This window comes from Salmo salar, chromosome ssa18, assembly GCF_905237065.1.
Source record: "Salmo salar chromosome ssa18, Ssal_v3.1, whole genome shotgun sequence".
Lineage (NCBI taxonomy): Eukaryota > Metazoa > Chordata > Actinopteri > Salmoniformes > Salmonidae > Salmo > Salmo salar.
In genome coordinates this window covers 28,114,317-28,131,838 of record NC_059459.1, presented here as the reverse complement: position 1 = coordinate 28,131,838, position 17,522 = coordinate 28,114,317, and the positions used below count along the sequence as shown (strand labels likewise).

Sequence of the window (17,522 nt, the reverse complement as noted above, 5' to 3'; positions counted from 1 at the left end):
AGTATCCACAGTGTGGTTCTTGGTAGTCTTAACCAAATCTACTTTGAAACTAAAGTATCCACAGTGAGGTTCTTGGTGGTCTTAACCAAATCTACTTTGAAACTAAAGTATCCACCTCACACACAGTGTGGTTCTTGGTAGTCTTAACCAAATCTACTTTGAAACTAAAGTATCCACAGTGAGGTTGTTGGTGGTCTTAACCAAATCTACTTTGAAACTAAAGTATCCACAGTGAGGTTCTTGGTAATCTTAACCAAATCCACTTTGAAACGAAAGTATCCACCTCATAGACAGTGTGGTTCTTGGTGGTCTTAACCAAATCTACTTTGAAACTAAAGTATCCACCTCACACACAGTGTGGTTCTTGGTAGTCTTAACCAAATCTACTTTGAAACTAAAGTATCCACAGTGAGGTTGTTGGTGGTATTAACCAAATCTACTTTGAAACTAAAGTATCCACAGTGAGGTTCTTGGTGGTCTTAACCAAATCTACTTTGAAACTAAAGTATTCACAGTGAGGTTCTTGGTGGTCTTAACCAAATCTACTTTGAAACTAAAGTATCCCCCTCACACACAGTGAGGTTCTTGGTGGTCTTAACCAAATCTACTTTGAAACTAAAGTATCCACAGTGAGGTTCTTGGTAGTCTTAACCAAATCTACTTTGAAACTAAAGTATCCACCTCACACACAGTGAGGTTCTTGGTGGTCTTAACCAAATCTACTTTGAAACTAAAGTATCCACCTCACATACAGTGTGGTTCTTGGTGGTCTTAACCAAATCTACTTTGAAACTAAAGTATCCATCTCACACACAGTGAGGTTCTTGGTGGTCTTAACCAAATCTACTTTGAAACTAAAGTATCCACAGTGAGGTTCTTGGTAGTCTTAAACAAATCTACTTTGAAACTAAAGTATCCACAGTGAGGTTCTTGGTAGTCTTAACCATATCTACTTTGAAACTAAAGTATCCACAGTGTGGTTCTTGGTAGTCTTAACCAAATCTACTTTGAAACTAAAGTATCCACAGTGAGGTTCATGGTGGTCTTAACCAAATCTACTTTGAAACTAAAGTATCCACAGTGAGGTTGTTGGTGGTCTTAACCAAATCTACTTTGAAACTAAAGTATCCACAGTGAGGTTCTTGGTGGTCTTAACCAAATCTACTTTGAAACTAAAGTATCCACAGTGAGGTTCTTGGTCGTCTTAACCAAATCTACTTTGAAACTAAAGTATCCACCTCACACACAGTGTGGTTCTTGGTAGTCTTAACCAAATCTACTTTGAAACTAAAGTATCCACAGTGAGGTTGTTGGTGGTCTTAACCAAATCTACTTTGAAACTAAAGTATCCACAGTGAGGTTCTTGGTGGTCTTAAACAAATCTACTTTGAAACTAAAGTATCCACAGTGAGGTTCTTGGTAATCTTAACCAAATCCACTTTGAAACGAAAGTATCCACCTCATAGACAGTGTGGTTCTTGGTGGTCTTAACCAAATCTACTTTTAAACTAAAGTATCCACCTCACACACAGTGTGGTTCTAGGTAGTCTTAACCAAATCTACTTTGAAACTAAAGTATCCACAGTGAGGTTGTTGGTGGTATTAACCAAATCTACTTTGAAACTAAAGTATCCACAGTGAGGTTCTTGGTGGTCTTAACCAAATCTACTTTGAAACTAAAGTATCCACAGTGAGGTTCTTGGTGGTCTTAACCAAATCTACTTTGAAACTAAAGTATCCCCCTCACACACAGTGAGGTTCTTGGTGGTCTTAACCAAATCTACTTTGAAACTAAAGTATCCACAGTGAGGTTCTTGGTAGTCTTAACCAAATCTACTTTGAAACTAAAGTATCCACCTCACACACAGTGAGGTTCTTGGTGGTCTTAACCAAATCTACTTTGAAACTAAAGTATCCACCTCACATACAGTGTGATTCTTGGTGGTCTTAACCAAATCTACTTTGAAACTAAAGTATCCATCTCACACACAGTGAGATTCTTGGTGGTCTTAACCAAATCTACTTTGAAACTAAAGTATCCACAGTGAGGTTCTTGGTAGTCTTAAACAAATCTACTTTGAAACTAAAGTATCCACAGTGAGGTTCTTGGTAGTCTTAACCATATCTACTTTGAAACTAAAGTATCCACAGTGTGGTTCTTGGTAGTCTTAACCAAATCTACTTTGAAACTAAAGTATCCACAGTGAGGTTCTTGGTGGTCTTAACCAAATCTACTTTGAAACTAAAGTATCCACAGTGAGGTTGTTGGTGGTCTTAACCATATCTACTTTGAAACTAAAGTATCCACAGTGAGGTTCTTGGTCGTCTTAACCAAATCTACTTTGAAACTAAAGTATCCACCTCACACACAGTGTGGTTCTTGGTAGTCTTAACCAAATCTACTTTGAATCTAAAGTATCCACCTCACACACAGTGAGGTTCTTGGTGGTCTTAACCAAATCTACTTTGAAACTAAAGTATCCACCTCACACACAGTGTGGTTCTTGGTAGTCTTAACCAAATCTACTTTGAAACTAAAGTATCCACAGTGAGGTTGTTGGTGGTCTTAACCAAATCTACTTGGAAACTAAAGTATCCACAGTGAGGTTCTTGGTCGGTCTTAACCAAATCTATTTTGAAACTAAAGTATCCACCTCACACACAGTGAGGTTCTTGGTGGTATTAACCAAATATATTTTGAAACTAAAGTATCCACAGTGAGGTTCTTGTTGGTCTTAACCAAATCTACTTTGAAACTAAAGTATCCACCTCACACACAGTGAGGTTCTTGGTGGTCTTAACCAAATCTACTTTGAAACTAAAGTATCCACAGTGAGGTTCTTGGTGGTCTTAAACAAATCTACTTTGAAACTAAAGTATCCACCTCACACACATTGAGGTTCTTGGTGGTCTTAACCAAATCTACTTTGAAACTAAAGTATCCACCTCACATACAGTGTGGTTCTTGGTGGTCTTAACCAAATCTACTTTGAAACTAAAGTATCCATCTCACACACAGTGAGGTTCTTGGTGGTCTTAACCAAATCTACTTTGAAACTAAAGTATCCACAGTGAGGTTCTTGGTAGTCTTAAACAAATCTACTTTGAAACTAAAGTATCCACAGTGAGGTTCTTGGTAGTCTTAACCAAATCTACTTTGAAACTAAAGTATCCACAGTGTGGTTCTTGGTAGTCTTAAACAAATCTTTTTGAAACTAATGTATCCACAGTGAGGTTCTTGGTGGTCTTAACCAAATCTACTTTGAAACTAAAGTATCCACCTCACACACAGTGTGGTTCTTGGTAGTCTTAACCAAAACTACTTTGAAACTAAAGTATCCACAGTGAGGTTGTTGGTGGTCTTAACCAAATCTTTTTGAAACTAAAGTATCCACAGTGAGGTTCTTGGTGGTCTTAACCAAATCTACTTTGAAACTAAAGTATCCACCTCACACACAGTGAGGTTCTTGGTGGTCTTAACCAAATCTACTTTGAAACTTAAGTATCCACAGTGAGGTTCTTGGTGGTCTTAACCAAATCTATTTTGAACTAAAGTATCCACAGTGAGGTTCTTGGTGGTCTTAACCAAATCTACTTTGAAACTAAAGTATCCACAGTGAGGTTCTTGGTGGTCTTAACCAAATCTACTTTGAAACTTAAGTATCCACAGTGAGGTTCTTGGTAGTCTTAACCAAATCCACTTTGAAACTAAAGTATCCACCTCACAGACAGTGAGGTTCTTGGTGGTCTTAACCAAATCTACTTTGAAACTAAAGTATCCACAGTGAGGTTCTTGGTAGTCTTAAACAAATCTACTTTGAAACTAAAGTATCCACCTCACACACAGTGAGGTTCTTGGTGGTCTTAACCCAATCTACTTTGAAACTAAAGTATCCACCTCACATACAGTGTGGTTCTTGGTGGTCTTAACCAAATCTACTTTGAAACTAAAATATCCATCTCACACACAGTGAGGTTCTTGGTGGTCTTAACCAAATCTACTTTGAAACTAAAGTATCCACAGTGAGGTTCTTGGTAGTCTTAAACAAATCTACTTTGAAACTAAAGTATCCACAGTGAGGTTCTTGGTAGTCTTAACCATATCTACTTTGAAACTAAAGTATCCACAGTGTGGTTCTTGGTAGTCTTAACCAAATCTACTTTGAAACTAAAGTATCCACAGTGAGGTTCTTGGTGGTCTTAACCAAATCTACTTTGAAACTAAAGTATCCACAGTGAGGTTGTTGGTGGTCTTAACCAAATCTACTTTGAAACTAAAGTATCCACAGTGAGGTTCTTGGTGGTCTTAACCAAATCTACTTTGAAACTAAAGTATCCACAGTGAGGTTGTTGGTGGTCTTAACCAAATCTACTTTGAAACTAAAGTATCCACCTCACACACATTGAGGTTCTTGGTGGTCTTAACCAAATCTACTTTGAAACTAAAGTATCCACCTCACATACAGTGTGGTTCTTGGTGGTCTTAACCAAATCTACTTTGAAACTAAAGTATCCATCTCACACACAGTGAGGTTCTTGGTGGTCTTAACCAAATCTACTTTGAAACTAAAGTATCCACAGTGAGGTTCTTGGTAGTCTTAAACAAATCTACTTTGAAACTAAAGTATCCACAGTGAGGTTCTTGGTGGTCTTAACCAAATCTACTTTGAAACTAAAGTATCCACCTCACACACAGTGTGGTTCTTGGTAGTCTTAACCAAATCTACTTTGAAACTAAAGTATCCACAGTGAGGTTGTTGGTGGTCTTAACCAAATCTACTTGGAAACTAAAGTATCCACAGTGAGGTTCTTGGTCGGTCTTAACCAAATCTATTTTGAAACTAAAGTATCCACCTCACACACAGTGAGGTTCTTGGTGGTATTAACCAAATATATTTTGAAACTAAAGTATCCACAGTGAGGTTCTTGTTGGTCTTAACCAAATCTACTTTGAAACTAAAGTATCCACCTCACACACAGTGAGGTTCTTGGTGGTCTTAACCAAATCTACTTTGAAACTAAAGTATCCACAGTGAGGTTCTTGGTGGTCTTAAACAAATCTACTTTGAAACTAAAGTATCCACCTCACACACATTGAGGTTCTTGGTGGTCTTAACCAAATCTACTTTGAAACTAAAGTATCCACCTCACATACAGTGTGGTTCTTGGTGGTCTTAACCAAATCTACTTTGAAACTAAAGTATCCATCTCACACACAGTGAGGTTCTTGGTGGTCTTAACCAAATCTACTTTGAAACTAAAGTATCCACAGTGAGGTTCTTGGTAGTCTTAAACAAATCTACTTTGAAACTAAAGTATCCACAGTGAGGTTCTTGGTAGTCTTAACCAAATCTACTTTGAAACTAAAGTATCCACAGTGTGGTTCTTGGTAGTCTTAAACAAATCTTTTTTGAAACTAATGTATCCACAGTGAGGTTCTTGGTGGTCTTAACCAAATCTACTTTGAAACTAAAGTATCCACCTCACACACAGTGTGGTTCTTGGTAGTCTTAACCAAAACTACTTTGAAACTAAAGTATCCACAGTGAGGTTGTTGGTGGTCTTAACCAAATCTTTTTTGAAACTAAAGTATCCACAGTGAGGTTCTTGGTGGTCTTAACCAAATCTACTTTGAAACTAAAGTATCCACCTCACACACAGTGAGGTTCTTGGTGGTCTTAACCAAATCTACTTTGAAACTTAAGTATCCACAGTGAGGTTCTTGGTGGTCTTAACCAAATCTATTTTGAACTAAAGTATCCACAGTGAGGTTCTTGGTGGTCTTAACCAAATCTACTTTGAAACTAAAGTATCCACAGTGAGGTTCTTGGTGGTCTTAACCAAATCTACTTTGAAACTTAAGTATCCACAGTGAGGTTCTTGGTAGTCTTAACCAAATCCACTTTGAAACTAAAGTATCCACCTCACAGACAGTGAGGTTCTTGGTGGTCTTAACCAAATCTACTTTGAAACTAAAGTATCCACAGTGAGGTTCTTGGTAGTCTTAAACAAATCTACTTTGAAACTAAAGTATCCACCTCACACACAGTGAGGTTCTTGGTGGTCTTAACCCAATCTACTTTGAAACTAAAGTATCCACCTCACATACAGTGTGGTTCTTGGTGGTCTTAACCAAATCTACTTTGAAACTAAAATATCCATCTCACACACAGTGAGGTTCTTGGTGGTCTTAACCAAATCTACTTTGAAACTAAAGTATCCACAGTGAGGTTCTTGGTAGTCTTAAACAAATCTACTTTGAAACTAAAGTATCCACAGTGAGGTTCTTGGTAGTCTTAACCATATCTACTTTGAAACTAAAGTATCCACAGTGTGGTTCTTGGTAGTCTTAACCAAATCTACTTTGAAACTAAAGTATCCACAGTGAGGTTCTTGGTGGTCTTAACCAAATCTACTTTGAAACTAAAGTATCCACAGTGAGGTTGTTGGTGGTCTTAACCAAATCTACTTTGAAACTAAAGTATCCACAGTGAGGTTCTTGGTGGTCTTAACCAAATCTACTTTGAAACTAAAGTATCCACAGTGAGGTTCTTGGTCGTCTTAACCAAATCTACTTTGAAACTAAAGTATCCACCTCACACACAGTGTGGTTCTTGGTAGTCTTAACCAAATCTACTTTAAAACTAAAGTATCCACCTCACACACAGTGAGGTTCTTGGTGGTCTTAACCAAATCTACTTTGAAACTAAAGTATCCACAGTGAGGTTCTTGGTGGTCTTAACCAAATCTACTTTGAAACTAAAGTATCCACAGTGAGGTTCTTGGTGGTCTTAACCAAATCTACTTTGAAACTAAAGTATCCACAGTGAGGTTCTTGGTCGTCTTAACCAAATCTACTTTGAAACTAAAGTATCCACAGTGAGGTTCTTGGTGGTCTTAACCAAATCTACTTTGAAACTAAAGTATCCACAGTGAGGTTCTTGGTGGTCTTAACCAAATCTACTTTGAAACTAAAGTATCCACAGTGAGGTTCTTCGTCGTCTTAACCAAATCTACTTTGAAACTAAAGTATCCACCTCACACACATAGTTATGGACTTAAAACTTTAAGACACCTGTACCATGTCAGATATAGAGTTGAAATGTATTCCATTTTTAGTTTGAATCCCAATATTACACTTTATATACATCACAGAAGACTGAAATATAATTAAACTGTTTGACATAGAAACACTGGATTTTCACTGTTTTAAATTTGTGTTTTATTTATGAATTATGACATTGTGCAAAATATGAATAACAAAGAGGGAGCTTTTGTTCATTGACTGCAGGAAAGGACTACAGAACTTTCAACCAAACTTATTACCAACCCTTGACCAACTGAATCTGGTGTACTAGTGCTGGGCTGGAACAAAACTGTGCAGTCCTGGCTGGGGGTCCATGAGGAGTGGATTCGGGAAAACTATTTTGTATTTGGCTATATTGACCACTGCCCTTTGCTCTTTGACCCCACTAGGTCAGACCTGGAGCTGCAGTTCAAGTGTTACCACCACGAGGACCGACAGATGAACACCAACTGGCCTGCCTCCGTCCAGGTCAGCACACACACACACATACTCATGCACACACATGGTCACACGTGTACACACGCACAAACTGTCCTTCTTCCTTCCAGGTCAGTGTCAACGCCACGCCCCTGACCATCGAGCGAGGCGACAACAAGACGTCCCATAAACCCTTGCACCTGAAGCAAGTGTGCCAGCCCGGCAGAAACACCATCCAGATCACCGTCACTGCCTGCTGCTGTGTGAGTACACCATCCAATGGAACATGCAGAACAAAGGATACAAGGGATATGTTAAATAACATGTGGCTTAATGTTTTAAACTCTTTGTAACTACCCCTGTTGCGTATACACTTGGCAGTGGTTATTCACTGGTTATTTAGTTGAATTTCTGTTATATGGCCGGTCAACATTGCGGTGCTGTGATTGGTTGAGACACCTCTGTGCTGTGATGTAAACAGAAGGTGTAGAAGCTAACACACTATAGTAGAACTACTGCTGTCTGTAGAGAATTCACTGTTCATAACCCACTCTTTATTTAGGTCTCTATGTCTTCATGTATTTTCTCTATGTGCAGTCGCACCTGTTTGTGCTGCAGCTGGTCCACAGGCCTTCAGTCCGCTCCGTCCTGCAAGGGCTCCTGAAGAAGAGACTCCTGCCTGCAGAACACTGCATCACCAAGAGTATGTTACTATTGCTATACTGTACTATACCACTACTATACTATACTACCTTTACATCAATCTTCTGTGCAAGAATATGCCATCAGTCAAATCTAATCAAATTTAATTAGTCACATGCACCGAAAACAACAGGTGTAGTAGACCTTACAGTGAAATGCTTACTGACAAGCCCCTAACCAACATTGCAGTTTAAAAAATACGAATAAGAATAAGAAATAAAAGGAACAAGTAGTTAAAGAGCAGCAGTATAATAACAATAGCGAGACGATATACAAGGGGTACCGGTACAGAGTCAATGTGCGGGGGCACCGGTTAGTCGAGGTAAATTTCTCTCTCTTTCCCCCCTCGCACCCCCTCTCTCGCCTTCCTTTCCCCTCCCTCCTTCCCACCCACCCCTCCCTCCCTCCCTACCTCCCTCTTTTTCCCTCCCTCACTCCCTCCTTTCCCCTCCCTCCAGTTAAGAGGAACTTCAGCAGCGTAGTGGCCTCGTCGGGTAACACCAGTCTAAACGGGGAGGACGGCGTTGAGCAGACCGCCATCAAAGTCTCCCTCAAATGCCCAATCACCTTCAGGCGCATCCAGCTGCCCGCCAGAGGGCATGACTGCAAACATGTACAGGTAGGATGGCAGGAAAGGGTATGTTTTTCATACACACATTACCTACATTATAGGGCGGCAGGTAGCCTAGCAGTTAAGAGCGTTGGGACAGTAAACGAAAGGTTGCTGGTTTGAACCCCCAAGCCGTCTAAGTGAACAATCTGTCAATGTGCCCTTGAGCAAGGCACTTAACCCTAACTGTAAGCCTCTCTGGATAAGAGCATCTGCTAAATGACTATCATGTAAATGGAGTATATTATACAAGGGACACGGGTTTCCGCTGACTATGTGCCTAGACCAGGAAAAATGCTAGGTCCTTATAGCACAAGTTGTTCGGTGAACTACGCTAATGTGATGAGTAAACTTGCCTGAGACCTGAAGACTCACGTTAGCTCCCAGAGCTAATGCTTAGGCTTTAGCTCAGTGGGCTAACCTGGTCTTGAAGCAATACACCTGACAGATCATACAATATATCCCCTGTTTAGGAAATACATGATTCTGATGTGTTTTGTCTTCCAGTGTTTTGATCTGGAGTGGTATCTGCAGCTGAACTGTGAGAGGGGGACGTGGAGGTGTCCTGTGTGCAAGTATGTGGTGACCATTTCCAAACTATGTTTTGTCAATAAAGTTATGTCTCCTCTTTGAATGAGTTAAAATAATGCCTTTCTCTCGCTCTCTCTTGCCCCCCTCCATCTCTCTCCCTCCCCATCTCTCTCCCTCCCCCTCCATCTCTCTCTTGTCCCCCCTCCATCTCGCCCCCCATCTCTCTCCCCCTCCATCTCTCTCCCCATCATCTCTCTCTCCTCCCCTCCATCTCTCTCCCTCCCCCCTCCATCTCTCCCCCCTTCTATCTCTCTCCCCCCTTCCATCTCTCTCCCTCCCTCCCCCTCCATCTCTCACCCTCCCTCCCCCTCCATCTCTCTCCCTCCCTCCCCCTCCATCTCCCTCCCCCTCCATCTCTTTCCCCCCTCTATCTCTCTCCCTCCCCCTCCATCTCTCCCTCCCCCTTCATCTCTCCCCCCCTCCATCTCTCTCTCCCCCTCCATCTCTCTCCCTCCCCCTCCATCTCTCTCTCTCCCCCTCCATCTCTCTCTCTCTCTCCCCTCCACTCTCCCTCCCTCTCTCTCCCCTCTCCCTCCTTCCTCTCTCCTTCCTCCCTCTCCCCTCTCCTTCCTCCCCCTCCTCTCCCCTCCCCTCTCCTTCTTCCACTCCTCTCTCTCGCTCCCCTTCCTCCCTCCCTCCTTTCTCTTTCTCATCGCAGTAAAACTGCATTGTTAGAGGGTTTAGAGGTGGACCAGTACATGTGGGGAATCCTCAACGCCATCCAGAAGTATGTATTATTCTTCTTTATTACTAATAATAGTTATTGTTATTATTATTAACCTTCAGTGCTTCATGTTCTTTTCCAGTATTCCCACTAGTATTTCTATAGTGTCTAGGACCATAAATATTCCCTTCTTCAACCTGCAGTGCTTAAATGTTATTTTCCACTATTCCCAATATTACTACCATACTGGACTTTTCCACTTCCTCCGTAATATCGGACTGTATAAAAATGTCCCCTTCCTCTTCCCGTAGTTCGGAGTTTGAGGAGGTGACCATTGACCCATCGTGTAGCTGGCGGCCGGTGCCCATCAAGTCTGACCTCCATATCAAAGAAGACCCTGATGGACCGCTGGCCAAACGCTTCAAGACCATGAGCCCCTCCCAGATGACCATGCCCAATGTCATGGAGATGATCGCCCAGCTGGGCCCTGGCCCCTCCCATTACCCATCAGGCCCTGCTCAGCACGGGGGAGGCGGCACCGGGGGAAACCCAGGGGAGTACGGTGGCCCCAGAGGCCCAGGTAAAGACCATTTTCAGAATTCAGACATTGCATTTACATTTTAAATGTTTGTTATTTAGTAGACACTCTTATCCAGAGCAACTACAGTCATACTAAGGTAGGTAAAACAACTTAAGAAATCTCTCCCCTTATTTGTGTTTTTTTTTGTGCTGCTAGGCAACAATTACCACGGCCACGGGAACTTTGACTTCCCCCACGGTAACCCCTCAGGCGGGGGAGGAGGAGGAGGGGGTGGAGGTGGACTGAGAGGGGGAGGAGGATCCCCCATGAGTGACTTTATCCACCCCCCACAGCTGTCCCACCTCCCAGACATTCCTGTGGTTCTCCTATCCCAGGACAAGCCCCTCAGCCACGGCATCAACGACCCCGTAAGTCTCCTACACCTCCATCACCAACCACCAGGGCTCACACCAGAGTTGTTGAAAATCCTCATAGAAAAAGTCAAATACCCACATCCAAACATTTCCCAGGTGCAGGGTCCAAAAAGTGTCGTATGAAAGGAGTAGTAATAGTTGCACACTGTTGTAAATCATCTGGTATAGGTTGTTGTAATGTTTGTAAGGCCTGTCAAAGAAAAGCACTGATCTGGATCACGTTAGCTTTGGCATTGTGCACAGCGTGTCTTGGCAGTCTTTCTCATGTCACCCTCTGCATGTCAGCTCCGAGCTTACTTTAAACCACACTCCTTTCTCTGTCTCCCTCTTTCTCTCCATCCCTCCTTCCCTATCTCTCTCCCTCCATATCTCTCTCTCTCCTCAGATGTCTCATCCTTCCACCACTGATCAGCACCATAATTCCATGCAACAGCAGAGCGCACACATGCCTCCTCACCCCAACAGCCAGTCGTTACATCATGGTGGCAGCCAATCAGGGCAGTCGTTACATCACAGCAACCAGTCGTTGCAGCCCCCTCGCCAGCAGGCCCCAACTCCCCAACAGCAGCAAGGCCAGAACAGCCGCCCGCATGGCGATTTGAACTTTAACCACTCGTCCTCGGGCATCGAAGGTCAAATTAGTGGTGACATGCCTGAGCCCTCCCTAGATGTAAGTGTGACATCATTGTGACATCGTGCTTACGGATGCCACGTCTGCTAAACCTTATCTCATTGTTAGTGCAACCCGGGATCCTTGGGACGGCCGTACCCTAAATCCTAACCATAACCCTTACCTAACCTTAACCCTATTCTTAACCCTTACACATAACCATTTTACATTTCAACTTCAATGGGGTAAGGTCAGATTTGGGACGTCGCAAGGATTCTGGATAGCAAGGACCCTTCTCTCATTGCCTAACTATGGTTTGATGGGAAAAGTCCACTGCTACAGTATGTTGATGCCGCTAGTTGTTTAAATAGACTCTTTGGATAGAAGTGAGCAGTCTAATGACAATGCGTATATCTTCCCTTATATTTTTCTCTCTCCATCTCTCCCTCTCTCGCTCCATCTCCCTCTCTCAAACACTTTCTCACTCTCTCTCTCGCTCTCTCTCTCTTTCACTCTTTCTCTCTCGCTGTCTCTCTTCCTCTCTTTCCCTCCCTCACTCCCTCTTCCTCTCTTTCCCTCCCTCTCTCTCTCTTTCTCTCTCTCTCTCTACAGCTGCTTCCAGAGCTGGCCAACCCAGACGAGCTCCTGTCCTATCTGGATCCTCCAGACCTCCCCTCCAACAGCAACGATGACCTCCTCTCCCTCTTCGAGAACAATTAACCTTTCACCTCCCTCACCCCTCGAGCCAAACCCAAACCTCCTCTACAGACAGACACACACACCACAGGGTGTGTCCAACCAGCTGGACTCTCCATAGAGTCCATAGACACACCGTTGTCCTCATATGGACTGGTAGTGGGGACATCGTCAAGTGTCACACACACACACACACACACACACACACACACACACACACACACACACACACACACACACACACACACACACACACACACACACACACACACACAAAGACGTGTAGGTGGCATAGGAGCAACGCTGAGGTCATCTGTCAGAACATGAGGTGATGATGAGGATGACAGGGAGTGGACACTGTGTGTGACAGAGTTAGGAAACAGGAAATGCACTCTTGACCTCACTTCCTCTTCCTCACACACACTCTTCCTCGTGTAAAGACTCTTTACACTGCTCCGCTGCGGAGCTCCTCCGGCCGACAACATCGACGGCCATGTCGGCTGTCTACCCCTTCAGTGATATTTTATCTCTTGTCTTTTCCAACTTAAACTGTGCAGCTAATAATCACGTTCTATGTGTATGACGTCACACAGGCTGAACTCTCTGTGTGAGCTTTTAGGGAAAAGTGTTGTAGCATTTTGTATCGTCCTTATTTTCCCCTTATACAAAAAAAAAGGAAAAAAATACATGACTAGGAAAGAAAAGTCATCTTCTTGTCCTAGCCAGTGTTTATATCTATCCTCTTTTGACGTGTGTTCTTCCAAGCTCTGACCCCCTGAGACCACAGCCTTTAACCCCATTCCTTTGACATACAGTGTGTTCTTATAACCTCTGACCTTTAGCTCATAGTGTGTATTTCCAACGGGACGTCCGTCATCACTGGGTACGTACCATCCAGTCTAACTGAAGCACAACCGACAGTGGGTCACACCACACCACATGGCAGGCAGAGCACAGAGGAGAGACCAAGGCCTGTGGATGAGGATCCTAACCCAGCTAGCTAGCTAGCCCACCCAGTCTACATAAGAATCAGCACTGTTAACTCTATTCAGTTTGTCTATCGCCCCCCTCCAATGTTGTTCAAGTTTCTCTTCCCTGGTGTTACAGTACAATGCCATATCGGACAGTGCGCTATGCAAAAATAAGTTTTACAAAAACATTTGTTTTGGCTCAGAAGTGTGTGTGTGTGTGTGTGTGTGTGTGTGTGTGTGTGTGTGTGTGTGTGTGTGTGTGTGTGTGTGTGTGTGTGTGTGTGTGTGTGTGTGTGTGTGTGTGTGTGTGTGTGTGTGTGTGTGTGTGTGTGCAAGAGAAAGAGTGAGGATGAGAGTGATAGAAAAAGAGAAGTAAACAGTCCGTCCCTATTTAGTCTATCATAGAGACACAGCTAGTGATGCAAAAGATAGTCGGCCATTCTAATAGAGCCAGATCCCTCTTTACCGGGAGTCTTCCTCTGTTCTACAGGCCTGCAATTGCTCCTGTAACCATACTGTGTGCTGTTAAGAAGTGCATGCGTGCCAATGGCCTTTGTTCTAGATTAGCCAGAAACATTCTAGCCATTGCATTGTTTTATCATGATTTTATTTGACATTTTCTTGCAAAGGAAGGATTTTGGCTAATGGTAATGTATTGTCCAGCTTTTTTCTTTTCATGTTTGTTTCATTTCTACTGTTCATTGGAAAATGGCCATGCGTGATGCATCACCAAAGTTATCCTACAGTTGGTAGGAGTTAGCTTGGACATCTACTATAATGTAAGAATAATATGGTCTAAGGCACTGCATCTCAGTGCTAGAGGCGTCACTACAGACCCTGGTTAGATTCCGGGGTGTATCACAACCGTCCGTGATTTGGAGTATCATAGGGCGGCTCACAATTGGCCCAGCGTCTTCCGGGTTAGGGTTTGGCCGGGGTAGGCCGTCATTGTAAATAAGAATTTGTTCTTAACTGACTTGCCTAGTTAAATAAAGGTTAAAAAATACATCAAAACCATACACTTAGGGAGCCCATCAAAAAGTGTTCTGAACAGATGTGTGGTTGCACTGCATTTCCTATGTCTTGTTACTGTTAAACTGTATTTTGTAAACTTTTGTTCAAAAGGAAGTACATCACACATGATCCCACAATGGTTTGTTTATAAAGACAATACTTTAAAATGGTTGCCATCCTGACAATATATGCTTTAAAAATGTTTGCTAATGTATTGGGGAAAAGTGGAGGAAAGTGACTTGAACCTCTATCATTTTTGTTTAAGTCAAGTCTAAATTGTAATACCCTCTGGAATTGAATGTGAGTTATTTTTTATTTTTGTGAATCCTGTTTTGTACAACACAAGATCATCATGCGTAAAATTCTATCCTTGTAGCATTTTTGATATTGTTCTCCTATTTTAAGTTATTTTCTGTAATTATTCAGTGACTGTGAGAATAATCATAATTTGGTTTACTTCAGATCATGTAGGCTACTAAATGAAATTGAAGACTTCTCAATCGGTGGATATTTTTAGGACTTAAGAATGATCCCCAACGCTGGTTGAATCACCTGAACACAACTGACCCTACGATATTTTAGGCTGTCTGTCTGTCTGTCTGTCTGTGTCTATGTCTGTTTGTTGAAGACAATGCACTGCCACAGTGAGGTATTTTAACTCCCCTGCCCTGTCTATCTGTAGATCTGTGTAGACATGATGCTGAAGTCTGGTCTATCAACATTACTCTCGATACGCCTTGTCCGAGGTTCAGGCTCCACACCAAACTGTAGATCTACAGTCAATGGACACATGTGGAGTGTGTTAGTTAGAGGGTGCAATGTATTTTCATTTAAAGAAAATGGGAGATGTGATCCCCTGCCCTCTGTATTCTGTCACTAAAATGCAGGAATAGGGGCTGGAGGGTCTCTGATGGATGCATGTACATAGTGTAAATGACAGATAGAGATACATTAACTTACAGAAATGTAGACATTTTCTCCACACGGGGCAATGATGCGCATTGTGTATTTAGAATTTGTAAAGTTTGCATCCTCCTGTCAGAAGAGACTGTTGAATTGTGGGAAATGGAGTTGTGTTTGATAGTCTGTACAGCCCTCTGTCTCCAACCACATGTTCATTCATGTAAGATACTTTATCTACTTCTCAAACATGGGGGTGTTGGAAAAGGAGAAAAAAAAGAAACCTTTGTTTCCCTTTGTGTAAAACTTCTGTGTATTTCTCTATTACTTGTGTACTTTATAAAGGTGCTACTACAACAACATAATAAAGATAATTTTGAGGAATAAATCGGGACGTGGGAACCATGAGTGGTTCCTAAAGATTGTTGATACCAAATTTACAGTTTGTACAATTTTGGCAAATTTACAGTTTTTACACAATTAGGCAAAAAATATTACTTCCAAGGTACAATCTGAAGTGATTGGCACACCAAGTGGCAGTTGTCTTTTTTGTTTTGTACATTCTGTGTACAGTCATTTCATATTCTAAACTGGTCAGAAAAAAATGAATTGTGATTTTTAGTCTTGCAAAACTGTATGTAGTTAGATGACGTGACATCCTAATATTTATCTAATAAATATGTATTCAGATGAAACTCGTGATCTTGGTTTTCTAATACATCTTAAGTTCTATGCCCTATGTAACTTTAACCGCATTAAATGCATCATCAACCACCAGACAAAATTACAGTGGAGGATGCTGGGTCTATCAAGACCAACTGACAGTCAAGTCAGTATAAAGACCCTTTATAACAATATGATAGTTATATAATAAGGCTCTCACAAGCAAAACACACATTACATGCATGCACTGTTTGAAATGACCCTAAAAAGGAAGAGGCTGTTTATAACACAGTCATTTAACTCGTCAAATGAAATGTATTTATATAGCCCTTCTTACATCAGCTGATATCTCAAAGTGCTCTACAGAAACCCAGCCTAAAACCCCAAACAGCAAGCAATGCAGGTGTAGAAGCACGGTGGCTAGGAAAAACTCCCTAGAAAGGCCAAAACCTAGGAAGAAACCTAGAGAGGAACCAGGCGATGAAGGGTGGCCAGTCCTCTTCTGGCTGTGCCGGGTGGAGATTATATCAGAACATGGCCAAGATGTTCAAATGTTCATAAATGACCAGCATGGTCAAATAATAATAATCACAGTAGTTGTCGAGGGTGCAACGGGTCAGCACCTCAGGAGTAAATGTCAGTTGGCTTTTCATAGCCGATCATTGACAGTATCTCTACCGCTCCTGCTGTCTCTGGAGAGTTGAAAACAGCAGGTCTGGGACAGGTAGCATGTCCGGTGAACAGGTAAGGGTTCCATAGCCACAGGCAGAACAGTTGAAACTGGAGTAGCAGCACGGCCAGGTGGACTGGGGACAGCAAGGAGTCATCAGACCAGGTAGTCCTGAGGCATGGTCCTAGGGCTCAGGTCCTCCGAAAGAGAGAGAGAAATAATTAGAGAGAGCATACTTAAATTCACACAGGACACCGGATAAGACAGGAGAAATACTCCAGATGTAACAGACTGACCCTAGCCCCCCGACACATAAACTACTGCAGCATAAATACTGAAGTCTGATGCAGACTGAGACAGGAGGGGTCAGGAGACACTGTGGCCCCATCCGATGATACCCCTGGACAGGGCCAAACAGGCAGGATATAACCCCACCCACTTTGCCAAAGCACAGCCCCCACACCACTAGAGGGATATCTTCAACCACCAATTTACCATCCTGAGACAAGGCTGAGTATAGCCCACAAAGATCTCTGCCACGGCACAACCCAAGGGGGGGCGCCAACCCAGACAGGAAGACCACGTCAGTGACTCAACCCACTCAAGTGACGCACCCCTCCTAGGGACGGCATGTATAAGCCCTGTATAAACTAAAGGGGGGTGGGGGGATTATCTATGATATAACATTGTATTAAGGTCATACCAAGGTTAATTTTATTTTTAAGACCCCTTGAAGTATAAAAAAAATGTATAAAACATTTATTTGACATGCATCTAGCTTAAACGGATGGAATTTGATGGGGATTGTTTTGTTATGCTAATTAGATGTATATATTGGGGCTTTGATGGGGGGCGGAATAAGACATTCTGATAATTACAATGAAAATACTATTTAATATTGTAGACAGAAATGTATTAATACTTTTCATGAACTAGCAGCGGTCTAAGTCACTGCATCTCAGTGCTAGAGGCG

General features: G+C 42.3%; 1 protein-coding gene across 9 annotated transcripts in view; it reads left to right on the top strand.

Moving 5' to 3' along the window:
- Positions 1–15,911, top strand: part of LOC106577220 (zinc finger MIZ domain-containing protein 1) — a 239,501-nt gene extending 223,590 nt beyond the window's left edge. For all 9 annotated transcript variants that reach the window (XM_045700990.1, XM_045700993.1, XM_045700991.1 and 6 more), the window contains 10 exons: positions 7,477–7,555; positions 7,636–7,767; positions 8,102–8,207; positions 8,665–8,825; positions 9,324–9,391; positions 10,066–10,134; positions 10,383–10,651; positions 10,808–11,019; positions 11,411–11,695; positions 12,248–15,911. In XM_045700990.1, the coding sequence (XP_045556946.1) occupies positions 7,477–7,555; positions 7,636–7,767; positions 8,102–8,207; positions 8,665–8,825; positions 9,324–9,391; positions 10,066–10,134; positions 10,383–10,651; positions 10,808–11,019; positions 11,411–11,695; positions 12,248–12,355 (1,489 nt within the window). In that variant the 3' untranslated portion in view covers positions 12,356–15,911. The remainder of the gene's footprint in view (positions 1–7,476; positions 7,556–7,635; positions 7,768–8,101; positions 8,208–8,664; positions 8,826–9,323; positions 9,392–10,065; positions 10,135–10,382; positions 10,652–10,807; positions 11,020–11,410; positions 11,696–12,247) is intronic.
- The last annotated feature ends 1,611 nt before the right edge of the window (positions 15,912–17,522 follow it).